Source organism: Amyelois transitella, chromosome 5, assembly GCF_032362555.1.
Source record: "Amyelois transitella isolate CPQ chromosome 5, ilAmyTran1.1, whole genome shotgun sequence".
In the NCBI taxonomy this organism is placed as follows: domain Eukaryota; kingdom Metazoa; phylum Arthropoda; class Insecta; order Lepidoptera; family Pyralidae; genus Amyelois; species Amyelois transitella.
The window spans coordinates 11,437,426-11,453,504 of NC_083508.1; the positions used below are offsets into that span (position 1 = coordinate 11,437,426).

Below are 16,079 nucleotides of genomic sequence, written 5' to 3' on the forward strand. Positions count from 1 at the left end.
AAAAGTATCAATACCATTATTGAACCATCCAACGATCTGTGTACCCCGTAAGAGAAAAAAAGGTTGTTCAAGGTACCTTTATATATGTACCTAAAAGGTAAAGAATCGTAAATACATAATAATTTTGTTTATTCTTGCAGCATTTGATTCACAGAAAACCCGATACCTAACCAGTAGAGCACAAAAAACGATCGACAGCCGATCATGGTGATCATGTCCATCACATCAATTAATTAACACAAAAAAAATTGCTTTGTTACTTAATACATTATAATAGAATTATTGTTATTCACAACATCCGTTTTTGTGGGAGCGATATATTGAGATCAGCTATGAATATTTTTTTCCTTTGTAATTGAGAATGCATATTTTTAAGTAAGTATGTGGAATTTTTAGGGACATTTATTGGGTAGTGTTATAGTGTAGTAATTGAGAATAGAAATTTTAACAATGTTAAAAAAAAGAAATGCCATATTTTACGGTCAACCCTTTGACTATTAGTTAAATTGTATTATCGATGACACCTAAACTGGCCGCTAATAAATTCCGTCGACGAATAAAACAATTTTGACGTAACCCGTCAAGCGGTTGTCAACATCTCGCCCTCCCTGATGGAGTAACCCTGGAATGAATCGGGATTTCGTGTTCAACCACCAGCAAGATCGGCCCAGTACATGGTCCAGGGCCGGGAGCACCCTCAATCGATGGCTTTGGGGCGCCTTATGTTGCGGGGTGCCCGGAATTCCGTGTTACTTTTGCAATTGCTGTGAAAGGTTGGATGATACCACTATTGAAAGGGACAGGTCCAGAATCAATCGTGAGTTGGCTGATGGTGATTGTTTGGATATATATACCACGTCTTTGTCTATAACGGGGTAGAAAGAATCATTAATAATGAAAGGCCACGTTCAAATGTGTGGTGCAATGATGGGATTGAGGTTCAAATTACTATCCATCTATCAAATGAGATCAATAAGTTATCAAAATTCAATAATCAGTTAAAATAAGTATAGGCGAATTACATATTACTTATCCTACATAGGTTTCTTTAAACTCTTGTGTAAAACTGCGGTTTATATTACTTTGGTTACCTAATGGTCACGCCCATGTATTTCATAAGGGTACCTAAAATAATAAATCTTTACATGTAGCTACTTCTCCCTTACTTCTCTTCCCATGCGGAGCGAAAGGCTAATAATTTTCTTTTTTTTTAGAACGGACTAGGAAACTGTCACTATCTGGATCTCAATTCTATTATTAGGCCATACAGCTGAACGTAGCGTTTAAGTTTTTTCGAGATTGTTGGTTCTGAGCATTGCATAAGTGTTAAAGACATATTTCAACGTTACATTTTGTCTTATCAGGTTTAGGTTCTAATATACTTCCTTCCTTATAGAATCAACAGCAACCGCGGAGCGCATGGCGCGACCACACCGCCCCCACGCGCCCTGCGGCAGAAAATCCACTCCTGAAATGCTCTCAGCAGTCAGATGCGCCCTATCCCAACTCCAAGGAGAGCCTGCGCCCCCTCTGCCCGTCTCTTCGGGGGAGAAAAGATACATGCCCGACCCTGGTTGAAGTTCCTAGTGTTCTCCAATAGTTTTTACGCATACTTGCATATTTGCCATCTGTAATACGTCAGGGGTCATCAGATTTTAATTCGTAGATACACTGTATTATTTCAGTAATTCTATTTTTTATGATAGAGCTAACAGCCGCATACGAAATAAAACTAAACAATATTTAAAGTCACACTAAGGCTTTTAGGGATCTAAGCCACTCACTAAGTACATGTTTTCGGTCAGTCACTTGCCGTTTTTACGGCCATGCTCCGTCAGGTTTATAGCCGTGGCATTGACCTCTTTATTATAGTTGACTTGTTACTACCTGATGATAAAGAGCGTGACTAATGGTATTAATTGGCAAATGTTCTGATTTTTTATCGAAAGCCTTCTCAGTAGTGCCTAGAAAAGTTTCTCATCTCCAAATAGCAAGATGAAATTTGGCAGTTTGATAAAAATAAAAAGTTAGGTTTTTGAGGTTATAATTTGCCTAACAGATTTGCTATAACTGTTGGATAAATCTAGAATTAAATGGCACATGCTGCCTGATGTTGTACCATTGCTTGGATAGCATTTATCGGACTGGTTTAATGTATTTTAATTTGAACATAAATCCCAGACGGGTCGATAAGCCAATGTATATCATAAATGTTAATATTGTACAGTGTTTGTATTTCACATATATTGTGTATATTTTTTAGATTTTATGTTTAATAAATAGTTAATGCATACATTGTTATTTTTTAAGCAGATGAACGTGGCCAGCACTCTTTTCAGGACTGTTGGCTCTGTCTCGGGGTAGACTAGACAGTCTTGAAAAGACGCGTCAAGGGCGTGATTTTATGTGTGTATGTTATTTTTTGGTACATAAATATTAATGTTATTTTAATAAAGGACCAATTTAGTCCTTTCAAATGGACGTTGTAGCTTCAAATAAGAAAAAAAACAATTCAGTTCCCAATAAATTTATTAAATATTATGTAATATAAAAACTGTCAACAAAAACAAACAGAAAACAAAACGCTGAAAAAATAAAGAGCACCAATACTTGTGATAAAAACACTCGGTATAGCAAAAGTTATACTTAATTGTGATGATTTGTATACTTAACCTAAATTGTACCTATACCACAAAAATAAATAAATAAACATTCAATGAGTCGGACGGCCGTTTTGTATAAATGCATTTTAGGCCAGAAATACTAATAATTGACAACATCTGATGTAATTTGCACGAAGGCATAGACATTGTTCTTCATGAGACCCTGCGCAATCCGCTCATTATAACGCCATAGACAAGATATTAGAGTACTCTTGTGATTATTATTCAGTCGTAGACTTGCCGTAGCGGTTTTCCCACCTCACGAAATCAGCCTTCCACGTTTTGCCTTATTATTTATTAGGTATGCGCATGCGCATTTTCAAATTGTGTGCATTATTTTGTACATAAGAAAAGACTTAATTTCGTGTGATGGTTGGTGATGCTTAGTCTTATTTACTGAAGGCCTAGGGAGGCAATGAGGCTCTCAACTTTCGCGATGTAAGCTTGCATGGCAGCGTCCTTTGAGGTGCCCTTCTTGGCCGCCCACGCGTCGAACTTGGCCTTCCCTTTCAGGTCCAACATGCCGGGCCTGTCTGTAAAGAAAACAGGTATAGGTATTAATATTAGTAACGATTGATTAAACATTGATATATGTAATGTAATAAGAACGTACTCTACCGGCAGCTATACTAACTTATTGTTATCTTTACCCAAACGTAAACGTTGACCATTTTTTTAAACGTAACGAATATTTTACATGTGGATCCTACATATATAGTTCAAATGTATGGCATCACGATGGAATTCAGATTCAAATAGTAACAGGTTGCAAGCCCGTCACCTACAAGAGGAATACTCCAAGTTTATAAGCCTATCCCTTACTCGTCTTTTACGACATCCATGGGGGAAAATATGGAGTAGTTTTATTCTTAAGTACCAGAAACCATACGGCACAAGTGGCCCCTTAACGAACTATATGATGATAAATCCTTTCGCAGCTAGATTTATAATCCGGGGATTAAATTACCCTGAATAGTAGGTATCATTATCAGATAAAATCAATAAAAATACCGCACTAAACTTTGTGCTTCTACGCGTTTTCTTCGTAATTTGTACTCGATATCACAATCAGGGTGGACCCGCTTTATCAATTTCCATCGATTAAATTATCTTATCACTTCTAAATAAATATAAAAAAGAAATGATTAAGTGTAAATTATTTATTTTACTTAGGTAGGTACTTATATCAGTAAATTTGACAATGATCGATTGTGATTTCGTTCGAAATTAGTCATTTATCTATGTTGTTATATTTTCCTTCACGGTTTAACCCCGTTTTAATTTATCAATCATAGTAGTAATCAAAATAATCAGCAAAGTGGGAGTCGGACTCGCGCACGAAGGGTTCCGTACCATCATCACGTTTGTTATTTTAAAATATTTTTTATATTTACGTTTTTACCTGTTTACTGAAATCCACCAAACAATTGCTTAAAATCTTGCGTTTTTATATCAACGCCATCTAGCGTAAATCGGCAGAACTACAACGCGGTCAATACATACCACGCTGCATGACCAATCCTAATAAGTTTAGAAAAATTGATTAGATGGCGCTGTCGATAAACAAAAAACTTTATTGTAATTAAATTATTTATTTTGAAAGGTAATATACAAGTTAATATTCAGTAAAAATTTCAAGCGTCTGCCTGTTACCGTTATTAATATTGAGCAAAAAAATCGTTTATTGTATTTTACCTGTTATAGCGGCAACGGGAATACATAATTTAAAAAAAAATTTAAAAAAAAACATCTTTCTAGCTATAACGACGGTTTATGAGATACAGCCTGATGACAGACAGACAGAGGCTTAGTAATAAGCCGGTCCCGTTTTTACATTTTAGGTCGGAACCCTAAAAAGATGTATCAACAAAATAAAGATAAACAATCAAAATAAATATTGATTACGTTTTCGATGATAAAATCTCGTGGTGCACCTGATGTGATAAAGTAGGTAGGTAAAGATTAATATGTACATATATACGGGATAGATTACACAGATTGAGTTAGCTTCGAAGTAAGTTCGAGACTTGCGTTACGAGATACTAACTCGATACAATTTTTTAAATTATAATAACGTTCAGCTATATATATAAACTTATCAGCCACGTTCAGCTTTATAATAAGTATTATATGATATAGCTGAACGTTTAAAACAAGTTTTTTCAAGACTGTCGGCTTTGTCTACCCCGCAAGGGATATAGACGTGATTATATGTATGCATACAGTGTTTCGGTTATTCCTTTCTACATGTACATATTATTGGAGATAACCTTAACGTAGTACGTAGCTCGTTTTATTGTACAATTACTTTGAACTGAGAGTAGTTTGTACCATATTAAATAGAGAGGGATGCTGATGAAATCATCCGGTAGCGTTGAGCTGTCAATCTGTGCGTGAATTCAAAATAAAAATACATATTTTTAATTCACGCACAGACAAACAGTACACAAATACATATATGTATATAATCACGTCTTTATTCCGTGCAGGGTAGACAGAGCCCTGAAAAGACTGACGGGCCTCGTTCAGCTGGATTCAATAGTGACAAGAAATAGTGACAGATTGCTAGCCCACCGCCTAAAAGAAGAGTCCTAAGTTTATAAGCCTATCCCTGATAGTATTTTCCATTACTTCATTATTTCCATACTTATGTTTAGACTGCGTTATGACAGTGTTTGTAATACGCTAAACAAAAGACATTTTTGATACAATTTTGTCAATCGAAGGCTATGCTATTTTTTTTTAAATTATTAATATCTGGAAAATCATCATTTCAATAAAGCGCGGAGACTTCCTATGTTACACGGTTCATAGAATTATTTCTCATTATTATTAGGAAAGGAAAACGGTTGAATAAAAAAAAAGCAATAATAATATTATTGTTCTGTTTCTTAAGTACACTTATGGAACTTGGTAAATCACAATTATTCTGCTTACTAAGTACCTACACTATGGAACATGGAAAAAGGGACAATTTAACAAACCACTAAAACAAAGTACTAGATACAACTACAGTACATAACTATTAATAATTTCGTAGGTACTGAAATTATGAAAATATCGAATCGAATATATCAACAATGCATAACGCACGAATCTGTGTAGCTATCTATATGAAATGTTATCTGTGTATTTTTAGGTTATCTTCTAGCTAGGTCATCGTTGATTGGTTGAGGGCGAAAAGAGGTTAATTTTGTCTATGATACGTTAATACTATAACTCTATGTATGCCTTGTAGATCCCGGCCCGGAACAAGAACCACTCCCATGACGAATAAGCACTATCTTTATTTTATTTTATTTTTTTTCTTTTGTTGGTATTCACAGAAAACCAGCGTTGTTGTTGTATCACGCACGACGACACATGCCGAGTGGGGGCCATTTTGGTGTTAGCAATTATTTGAGTTTTTTATTTTTTTATTTTTTTATTTTTTAAGTGTGCCAAATAAACGATTTATTATTTTTCTTTACAACCATAATTTTAGCTAGTTTAGGGTTCGTTGTATGCCAAAGAATATCTAAAGATTAGATTGTTTTTGTTTATAGATTGTTTTTTCCACAACTGTGGTTGACCACACACAAGTTGTCACACTCTGTTTGGCTAGTTGGCAAACTGTTAGAGGAGAACGCCTTTAGTAATGATCTTGGAATGTTTTAAAAAGTGCCGTGTGGTTTCCGGTTAGAATATAACCACTCCATATCCATAGATGTCGTAAAAGGCGACTAAGGGATAAGCTAATTAACTCTGAGATACCCCATGCAGGCGATAGGCTAGCAACCTGTCACTATTTGAATCTCAATTCCATCATAAGCCATACCAGCTAAACATGACCTTTCAATCTTTTCGAGACCGTTGGCTCTCCGCAAGGGACATAAACGAGACTATATGTATGTAAAAATATACAAGTACTATGGATGGTGGTGTGGTTCCCGGCATCAATACAAAAAGAATACGACCACTCCATCTCTTTCCCATGGATGTCGTAAAAGTCGACTAAGGGATAAGCTTATAAAATTGCGATCATTTTTTTTAGGCGATGAGCTAGCAACCTGTCACTATTTGGATCTCAATTCCATCATTAAGCCGAGCAGCTGAACGTGGCCATTCAGTCTTTTCGGGACTATTGGCTCTGTCTACCCCGTAAGGGACATAGACATAAGTGGTATGGATGGATGCACTCACTGGCTGGGTCGGCGTCACCAACGGTAGCCTGCTTGAAGTATGCGTACAGCTCCAGTAGGTCGTCATTGCTGGGCAGCGACTTCAGCTTCTTCACGTCGAGGGCGGCTTTGTCGAATTTCTGAAAACGACATGTCATGTTGTCACTTTATACAATGCGCTTGGAAATAACATTATGTGCATTAGAAGTAACATGTAAAAAGTGTTACTTGTGTAATAGAAGTAACATGCGAGATATTTTCGTTTATTTGAAACTTTATTATGGTACAGTAGGAGGATTTAATACTATTAGCATTATCTACCATTCAACCTTAAGAAAATTGCTAACAGATAAATAATCCGATTTCAATAAGAGTTGAAATTACTTTTAAATTGAAAGACAAACTAAAAAAAATAATAGTTTAAAAAAAACTAAAAAACTACGCTTTTATTGCTAATCAAACTAAAAAATAGAAAATAAAAATTAATGACAAAGGAATTCAGTAGTAGCAAGTCGAACAATCAGTTATAGTCAGTTGTAGTAGTAATTACCTCGAATTAAAATTATAAAAAAATTAAATTTATAAACAAAACAATTTAAATCAGAGTAAAAAGCGTGGGGTGCATTTTACTTCATTTTCATAACTCTCTTGTCATAAATATATGCTTATAGAATGATTTTAATATTTACTACATCAGGCACCCCACGCTTTTTACTCTGATTTTAATTGTTTTGTTTATAAATTTAATTTTTTTATAATTTTAATTCGAGGTAATTACTACTACAACTGACTATAACTGATTGTTCGACTTGCTACTACTGAATTCCTTTGTCATTAATTTTTATTTTCTATTTTTTAGTTTGATTAGCAATAAAAGCGTAGTTTTTTAGTTTTTTTTAAACTATTATTTATTTTCTATTTTTTAGTTCGATTTGCAATAAAACGAGTAGTTTTCTAGTTTTTTTATACAATTATTTTTTAGAAGTTAACACTTCTGGTATAACTATCTTACTAGAAAAGACTTTCGCAACGATGCGCCCATCGCCGGAGGTTTTCACAACTAACTTTCTTAAAGTTATATGTGGCCTGATTGGATTAAATCTCATAATATTCTCATCATCATGATTCTTTTTAAGGCGATGGGCTTGCAACCTGTCACTATTTGAATCTCAATTCTATCTTAAAGCCAAATAGCTGAACGTGGCCTATCAGTCTTTACAAGACTGTTGGCTCTGTCTACCCCGCAAGGGATATAGACATGATTATATGTATGTATGATGATTGTTAAACCCAGTTGAAAAGAATTTTATAGTGATAAATCACTGTTAATAATATTTTTGACTATCCAGCAAACGTAATAATTTTCGATTGTGGCCTTGCCAGGAATCAAACCACAAGATTAAGAGGCAGATTGATACAGGAACAAAAATATTTCAAACATACCTCCACTGCCTTTACAACCAGGAACGCAACAAAGTTTATCTGAAGACATCGTGGCACTTTTGTTGTAAAATCTGTCTTTCACAAAAACAAACACAAACTTGGGACTCCTATCTCAAATAATAAGGTACTTTTTACAGGAGTCCTATCTCAAAATATCTGCACAACACAGTAAACACAGTCAGAGTCCAATCTCAGATGATAAAATCACACGAATATCCGGAAGAACAAAGCTCGACTCAACGGAAGATTCCAAACTCCAAATAACGACAAGTTATCAGCACAAAACAAAGTGCAAATAGGTAAATACACAGGCACCGGTAAAAAACAACAGAAAGAAAGTTTACAGGTGTTCGAATCGAATTCAATCAAAACTTACTGCAAAACTTATTTGACATAAAAAACTGTCACTCATTTTCCAAACGAGTATTACAGTGTTGCTATTATAAATAGGCAAAAGATACCTAATGTTAATTCAAGAATTGCATTAATATGTTAAATACGTATTAAATATCGCAAAGTTCTGTAGGTAGTAACTTTATTCTTGTATTTTTGTAAATTTAGTTGTTCAATTTTCATTTATTACTTTTGTTTTATTACTTATATATTTTTTATTGTTTTAAAATATTCTACTAATTCTACTATGGTTTCTAATGGTAATTCTAAATGGAGCAATGCGATGAAATAAAGAAGCCTCAGGTTAATAGTAACATTATATGGAAATATATTACATCTCTTTTTGACTCATTATACGTCAGAACTTGGTTTCTTGTATGGAGATTACTGGCACTGGTGCTATCTCTGTCTCTCTTACTCTCATACGAAGGATCTAAAAATGAATTTATTAATCCTGGCAGTTTTAATAAGGATAATGAGAAACTCTTATCAAAATATTGCATTGTCATCGGTCCTTGATACGTGTGCAAAGTTCCAAGTTGATCAGACGTTTAGAAATCAGTGAAAATTAAGCTCAAAGATTCCGTTACATACATACATACATACATACATACATACATACATACATACAACCCAAGCTAATAAAAGCGTAGTAATAAGAATACTTGTGCGATCATAACATAAATGTTACTTGTGCGATCGGAATAACATTCCAGTTTGTTTCTCAATGCTTTGAAACAACCGAATTTTCTGAGCGAATTTATATCATGGATCTAATATAATACATGCCAAATAAATCCGAAGTAAAACAGTAATTCTCATTATCATTTCAGCCGTAGGACGTCCACTGCTGAACAAAAGCCTCCCCCAATGACTTCCACCTCGCTCTATTGGAGGCGACCCGCATCCAACGTTTCCCCGCGGACTTCACCAAATCATCGGTCATCCCAGGTTTATCAACTTTTTCCTTAGTAGCCTTTTACGACACCCGTGAGAAAGACGTTAAATGCAGATAAAAAATCTCGTGTTATTGATTGATAACGTGAGAACTTTGCCAAATCATTTCACAATAAGTAGGGTGATTGCGCTGGTTTTCGTCCAATTAGCGGAGTTGCTAGCTTTCAGACGTAAAAATAATATGATAAAGTATCCTAATTAAAATAGCTCATATTTGTTTATATACCTCATATAGTCTATTTTTGATAAAAATTAAGAAACTTTGATTTATAACTAGGTACATTGTTTTTTATATAAATAATTAAATGTTAAATGGCAGATTTCACTAGTTTTCGTCCAAAAAAGTTTGGTTTTCGCCCTGGTATGATCTAGTTTCCGTCCAGTATGTAAAAAAGAGTAAAAGTGCAATGTTAAATAAAAACTATTTTCTTAATCTTTTATTTAATCAACAAAAATATTTATTCTTCAGCAGTAGATTTCCTGCTTTTTTTATTTCCCCGAATCCATCTATAACAATTAATTTCATAGTTTAGTACCTACTAGAAAAACCTGTACGAATTAACAAGAAAATGTGTTAGAAGTAGATTCCACACTATTATGGACGAAAACTAATACAAAAAAAATTGCTGTTTAGTTTTCGTCCATGCCATTTAACATTTTTTTAAACAAGCAATACCGAGAAATTATTGGACGTTAACTAAATATCTTGTCAAATAGCCAATAAAGCTCATATCTTAAGAAAACACATATTTTTTTATAGGTCTGAAAAAGTAAAATGAACATTCCAAATATTAAGCTTGCTGTTTTAGTTTCCGTTATATTATCTTAATATATTTTACACTAGCTGTGCCCGCGACTTTGTTTGAATGGAATAGTTATTTTGGGCATCATTGAAGCCCTCAAAGATGAATAATTTACCCCGTTTTTTTCACATTTTCCATTATTTCTTCGCTCCTATTAGTAATAGTTGCACCGTGATGTTATATAGCCTAAAGCTTTCCTAGATAAATGGTCTATTCAACACAAAAATATTTTTTCAATTCGAACCAAACAAACTCTTCTGCTTTATAATATTAGTATAGATAATTTTATAGATATGATAGCTGTTCACATGTTCATAGTTGTACGAAACAATATTTTTTGGACTTTGACATATGTATTAATGGATAAGCAAGTTATAAAATTTTGTTACCGAGTCAAGAATACTGTGAAATCCTTGAATCACGATGAAACGCGTCAGGTAATGTTCGTATAATGGTAACACGAATCTTAAATATTATTTGTACAGGTTTTTGACCTTAGTGAAATGTCGCTTGGGTCAAATTAATTGTAAGGTAAATGACAGATTGATGTAACCTACCTACCTAACTAAATACAATATCTATTATGAAATTTTGATTTTGAATTGAATTCACTATAAGTTCATAACTAATACTGTTCAATTGTAATAAATAGAAATGTTATAAAATTTAGACAAATAAAATCAACTTATTTATTCCGTTCATTTAAAATTAACATATTATGTAAAATTGTTTAATTTTTTTTTATTTTTAAATCGCTATGTTTTCTAATACCCATTAAATATAATTAATAAACATATAAAAATTGCAACTGGCTGTAATCGATTAGATATATCGATCCCCTATATAAAACTTATAGAATCCAAAGCTACTGCTCTTGCTGATATGAATGGAAAAACTGGTATACAAAAGTTTCTCTTTAAGGGGGAAGACACGCGCTCAGCTTTTATGTATTGAGATTGTCAGTGAACTTTACCGGTGAACGAAGTCGGGGGCAACATCTATCATCATCATTGTCTATAATAAATAAACAAAATACATAAATAAACAGGTTTTTGGATTTTTATAATTTAAGTAACAATAGATTGGTGTGATTTGACCCATGACCACATAAGGACGTTGACAAGCCGTAAACAGGACGAACCAACTTTATTCAAAAACGTAAGAGTACAATGGCTTTATACTATACTATTGCATTGTATTTTAATTAACTTATGAATATATGCATATGAAAAATTATATATATATATAATCGATACTTTTGTAACAATATCATTATAATATTTGAATCATTTTAGTTACTTTCATCACGATACAAAAATTGAAAGCCTGATTTTGGTGAAATTTTGCAATGAGACAGACAAATCCTTCAGGTTTTGTCCAAACATAGGCTTTTCGGATTTGGACTCCATAAATACGCAATACATGAGGCGCTCCACACCGCTAAGGACCGGGCAAGGTGGAGAGACGCAGTGCGCTCTAAACTGACTTGTCTCCGCGGAGTTCACGACCCTCAGTAATGAGGAATACGACGCAAGAAGAAGAAGAAATACGCACTTAAGTAATGCAGTTTTAGAAACACTATATGATAGACCTAATCGTGTCTTGCTACGTCCACAACAGAGATGTAGCGGATCTAAAGTATGTCGGTATAACATAGCATACTTTTACGTTCTTAGGAACTAATTGGTGCATTAAAAGAGCGCACTGCGCAACGCTAGTGTACACACACCTTAATTGATTTAATTGCTTTGAGATAAAAAAGAAAGTGGCTCTTTGCATTTAAAAACCAACAAAAATATTTTCTTTTTTCTGATCCGAATTAAGACTTTATTCCATTTTAACAGAATGCATAATCGCTCAGATCTAGATTTGCAAATTATTTTTTTCTTGCATGTTTTTTAAGTGATGTTATTTTGGGATTTTGATTTTAATCTCTGTCACGCTATGAGTACCGTTTATATGTCAAGTCGTTATGTAGAATATGTAACTTTTGTTAACCCATTTACTTTAAGTGAATATGAATGTTACAAGTGGTTTATTTTGATTATATTACAAAAGTCAAGCAGAACAAATAAAATTTTATGCATTTATAAAATCTGGATTTTTATTGTAAAAAAGTTTATAGAAAAAATTGTATATAACAACTATAGGTAAGATAAGATATATTCATGATTACATAGTGACTCATACATGAATTCAGTACAGTCAACAAAAGTATCCTTAATACTGAATAAGTATAGATATATTTTTGTCCAATTAAATACTTGTATATATAGATCACCAAATTGGAAAATATTTAAAATCTGTTATCTTAACTGCTCTACAACCAATGCTCTTGACTAAAAGCACTATAAATATCTTTAGAGTGATATAATGTGCTGATGACTGTACCTCTAAATTTAAAATTATAATCTTTCAGCATTAATGATTATGGTAATTAAGATCCTTTGATTGCACACTTATCAACCTGTGGCTAGATTGGTGACCAAGATAGTTAAGTAATTTTCCAAATAGTTAAAATTAATGACACAAATTTTATAATTACTCCAAGGTATCCAATTAGTGGGGATGAATTTGAATATATTTCCCATGGATATCTAATGAAAGGAAATGCTAATTAACTTAGGATTCTTCTTGTATGTTCAATTCCATCATTTAGCCATACAGCTGAACGTGACAATTCAGTCTTGTCAAGACTATTGGCTCCGTCTACCCCGCAAGAGATAAAAACATGCCCATATGTATGTGTATATTCTTCTTCCTCCTGGCGATAATCCCACTTACATCCACACTTTTTAGCAAGGAGCCTAGGGTGCGCATTTTGACAATAATCTTGGACTGGGTATGGGTAAGTCAGGTTTTACAGGAAGCAACTCCAGTTTGAACTCCGGAACCTTCGAGGAAATTTTAACCCATATTGGAAGAATTATACCATAATGTCAAATAATAATGCAGCCAGAATTCAATTGTACTATCAATAGCCAGTTACTGAGTCTAGAATTATATTGTTTTATTCTTATCAATAATAAAATTAATAACAAGAAACAAACAAACAGATGGGTATGCACTATTCCTTTAAGATCGGTCAGATTCTTTTTTTTTTTCAGTTATACCTAATGCTTCATTAAACAAAATCCACTTGTTAAACCTACTTGAGATTCTCAAGTGTTGAGATATAAAAATATTATAAAAATAAATAGAGATGTTTAATAGATATTATTTAAATCATGGAAAATATTAATAAATTGTCATGGTAATTGGAAATTATAATCCAAGGGTACAAAAGAGGTAATTACAGGCATTGTATTATTTAACCTTGGTGTTACTTAGCGCATTGTCTTTATAAATTGATAATCACTTAAATTAGCACTTTTGACCCCTTGTTCTTTAAGATAAAAAATATAATCTTACCTCCTGTAGAGACATCGTTGTAATCACAGCTAACTAGAGGACCTAAAACCACAAGAAATATGTTTTAATACATTAATACCGGTACATGCGTATACGTAGAGAAATTTACGGTATAGTCGTCACAAATTATCAGCAGTTACCGCTATAAAATATTGATAAAATTCATACATTTATTCAAAGATACAAGACAAAATAACTGCATATTTAACCCTAGAAATATATAATTTAACTTTTTTACTCTTTATTACAGTTTAATATATAGTGGATTAACTGCAATATCACACACTTACTGGAAAAATGAGCACAACCAAACTCCTCGGCTACTGATCGAGAACTAACCTCAACTCACAGCAATTCACAGACCGATGAGTTATTCAATCGCAAACAATTTATATCGTATGATTGTGAGGTACGGCTACGTGGTGCAAATGGTGCGATGGGTATTATCTGATGATGAATCATGAAAATTATTTCGAAAAAACTTGAAAATCACTTTTCGAAAACACTAGAGGTTATTTGTCAAATTGACAACTTTCACCTGTCAAAATACAAGAGCGTTTCGTCTGAAAACTATGTAAATAATGCAGTCAGTTCAAAATTCTATACATGTAGCGCTAATCTTGGTTGTGGCCCATCTGGAACGGAGTCCGGGGCTGCTGTGACCATGGTCCTGCTTACGCAGCATGGCAAGCGCGACGCCGTTTTTAACACGAGAAGAACTATTTCCGTTTCCCTTTTTCTTATAACGTCAAACGGGACAGCAATAGTTTTTCGCGCGAAAAAAGCTGGTGCTGGTATGGGTAGGTAGGTACCTACCTACCTGCTTGTCAGGACCCGACTGCTTTGCCGTCTGACACTGCCTTAATCAAATTTGATCGCGTTAATAGGTAAGCAAGAACTTCGCAATGAAACTTATTTTTCCTGTGAAAATTTCGGTGAATGATTGAGTAAGCTACCCTTTCGCTACCCACTAAAACAGAAAACTATATATAGGGTTATCTTGAAAACTCACACTTATTGGAGCATATTAAAATTTATAGTCTTAGAGTTTGCGGTACAAAGTGAAAGTGATTATCTATCACGGGACGGCACGTGGAAGAGATCATATTACTAAAAAAGGGAGTAGGCAGTATGATTTGAACGAATTCATTTCGATTTGTTTTTTTTTATTATTATTTTTATACTAATTAATCATGATAACAGATTTCCAGATATATAATAAAGTACAAAGATTGGTGAGTCCCCGGCTTATCATCTGTTCACAGGGCAGGGGTTGCCAAGTATCTAGAGCAAAGGCTTTAATATTGCTTCCGAAAGAAAAAAAAACAACAGTTTTTGGGCAGATTTTTCATTGGCATGTTTATTGTTGACCTACATTACGAAGCAAGCAGAGTATTTAATTCTACTAGGTATACTATGTTCCCGGCACCAATATAAAAGGAAAAGGAACACTCCATCTCTTTCCCATGGCTGTTATAAAAGACGACTAAGGGATATGCTTATAAACTTTGGATTCTTCTTTTAGGCGACGAGCTAGCACAGGACTAGACCTGTCACTTTATATGAATCTTAATTCTATCAGTAAACCAAACAGTTGGCTCTGTCTACCCCGCAAGGGTTATAGACGTGATTATAATTTATAAGTATTCGTCGTACATGGAGGAATCAACAGTGACTCCAAGTCAGTAGTTTTAGCAATCGAAATCGCTCAACGAAGTGGAACTAAGTAAAGGGCGTAATTGTAGTGTCATTCGCTTTTCATTTCCGACATTTTGTCACAAGCATGGCATATCCGACGAGGTTCGATGTTGATTGTGAGGGTGTGTATGCGCTCAACATAAACACCGGCCAAAGGAGACCTACTTACATACATAGTAATACATACATAAAATGAACCGGGAAAGAGGCGTGCTCTTTCCCGGAGGGGTAGGCAGAGACTACCTCTTTCCACTTGCCACGATCTCTGCATACTTCCTTCGCTTCATCCACTTTCGCGTACTTTTGACCTGACCCTTTACCAGGACGTCCTTAATTTGATCAAGATACGTTCGTCTAAGTCTTCCCACTCCGACTTTTCCCTCCACACTCTCCTTGTATATCTGCTTAGTCAACCTGCTTTCATTCATCCTCTCCACATGACCGAACCATCTTAACATACCCTTTTCTATTCCTGTAACTACATCTTCTTTCAGACCTACCTACTTGATTTATCTAATATTAGTTGCGCCCCTGGGCTTTGCTCCCGTGGG

The 16,079-nt window shown here is 34.1% G+C and overlaps 3 protein-coding genes across 7 annotated transcripts in view; 1 reads left to right on the forward strand and 2 right to left on the reverse strand.

The window, feature by feature from the left end:
• Positions 1–16,079, reverse strand: part of LOC106137109 (putative acyl-CoA-binding protein) — a 347,495-nt gene that overhangs the window by 324,874 nt on the left and 6,542 nt on the right. Inside the window, exon 5 of one of the 3 annotated variants that reach the window (XM_060944460.1) lies at positions 11,208–11,219. The exons of the other annotated variants lie outside the window; for them this stretch is intronic. The gene's annotated coding sequence lies outside the window, so the exon portion shown is untranslated. Of the gene's footprint in view, positions 1–11,207; positions 11,220–16,079 lie in introns of those variants that run through there. 3 annotated transcript variants of the gene reach the window in all.
• On the forward strand, positions 628–1,578 carry LOC132904442 (uncharacterized). Its single transcript, XM_060954853.1, has 2 exons — positions 628–817; positions 1,397–1,578. Exons 1-2 carry the CDS (start codon positions 628–630, stop codon positions 1,576–1,578), a joined length of 372 nt encoding a protein of 123 aa, XP_060810836.1.
• LOC106140317 (acyl-CoA-binding protein homolog) lies at positions 2,512–14,253 on the reverse strand. Of its 3 annotated transcripts, none has more exons than XM_060944457.1 (4): positions 14,121–14,253; positions 13,831–13,872; positions 6,846–6,963; positions 2,512–3,196 (listed from the first exon to the last, which is right to left on the reverse strand). In XM_060944457.1, the coding sequence occupies exons 2-4, from the start codon at positions 13,843–13,845 to the stop codon at positions 3,057–3,059; spliced, it is 273 nt and encodes a 90-aa protein (XP_060800440.1). In that variant the 5' UTR covers positions 13,846–13,872; positions 14,121–14,253; the 3' UTR covers positions 2,512–3,056. The 3 variants fall into 3 exon arrangements, with proteins under 3 accessions (XP_060800440.1, XP_060800441.1, XP_013197348.2); XM_060944458.1 differs by having other exon boundaries at positions 14,170–14,193; XM_013341894.2 differs by lacking the exons at positions 13,831–13,872; positions 14,121–14,253 and having other exon boundaries at positions 6,846–6,996.

Coding starts and splice junctions, on each gene's coding strand:
- LOC132904442 (XM_060954853.1), top strand. CDS start 628: ATGAATCGGGATTTCGTGTTCAACCACCAGCAAGATCGGCCCAGTACA. Junction 818..1,396: donor GGACAGGTCCAGAATCAATC/GTGAGTTGGCTG, acceptor CCTTCCTTATAG/AATCAACAGCAACCGCGGAG.
- LOC106140317 (XM_013341894.2), bottom strand. CDS start 6,981: ATGACATGTCGTTTTCAGAAATTCGACAAAGCCGCCCTCGACGTGAAG. Junction 3,197..6,845: donor TGGTGACGCCGACCCAGCCA/GTGAGTGCATCC, acceptor TTTTCTTTACAG/ACAGGCCCGGCATGTTGGAC.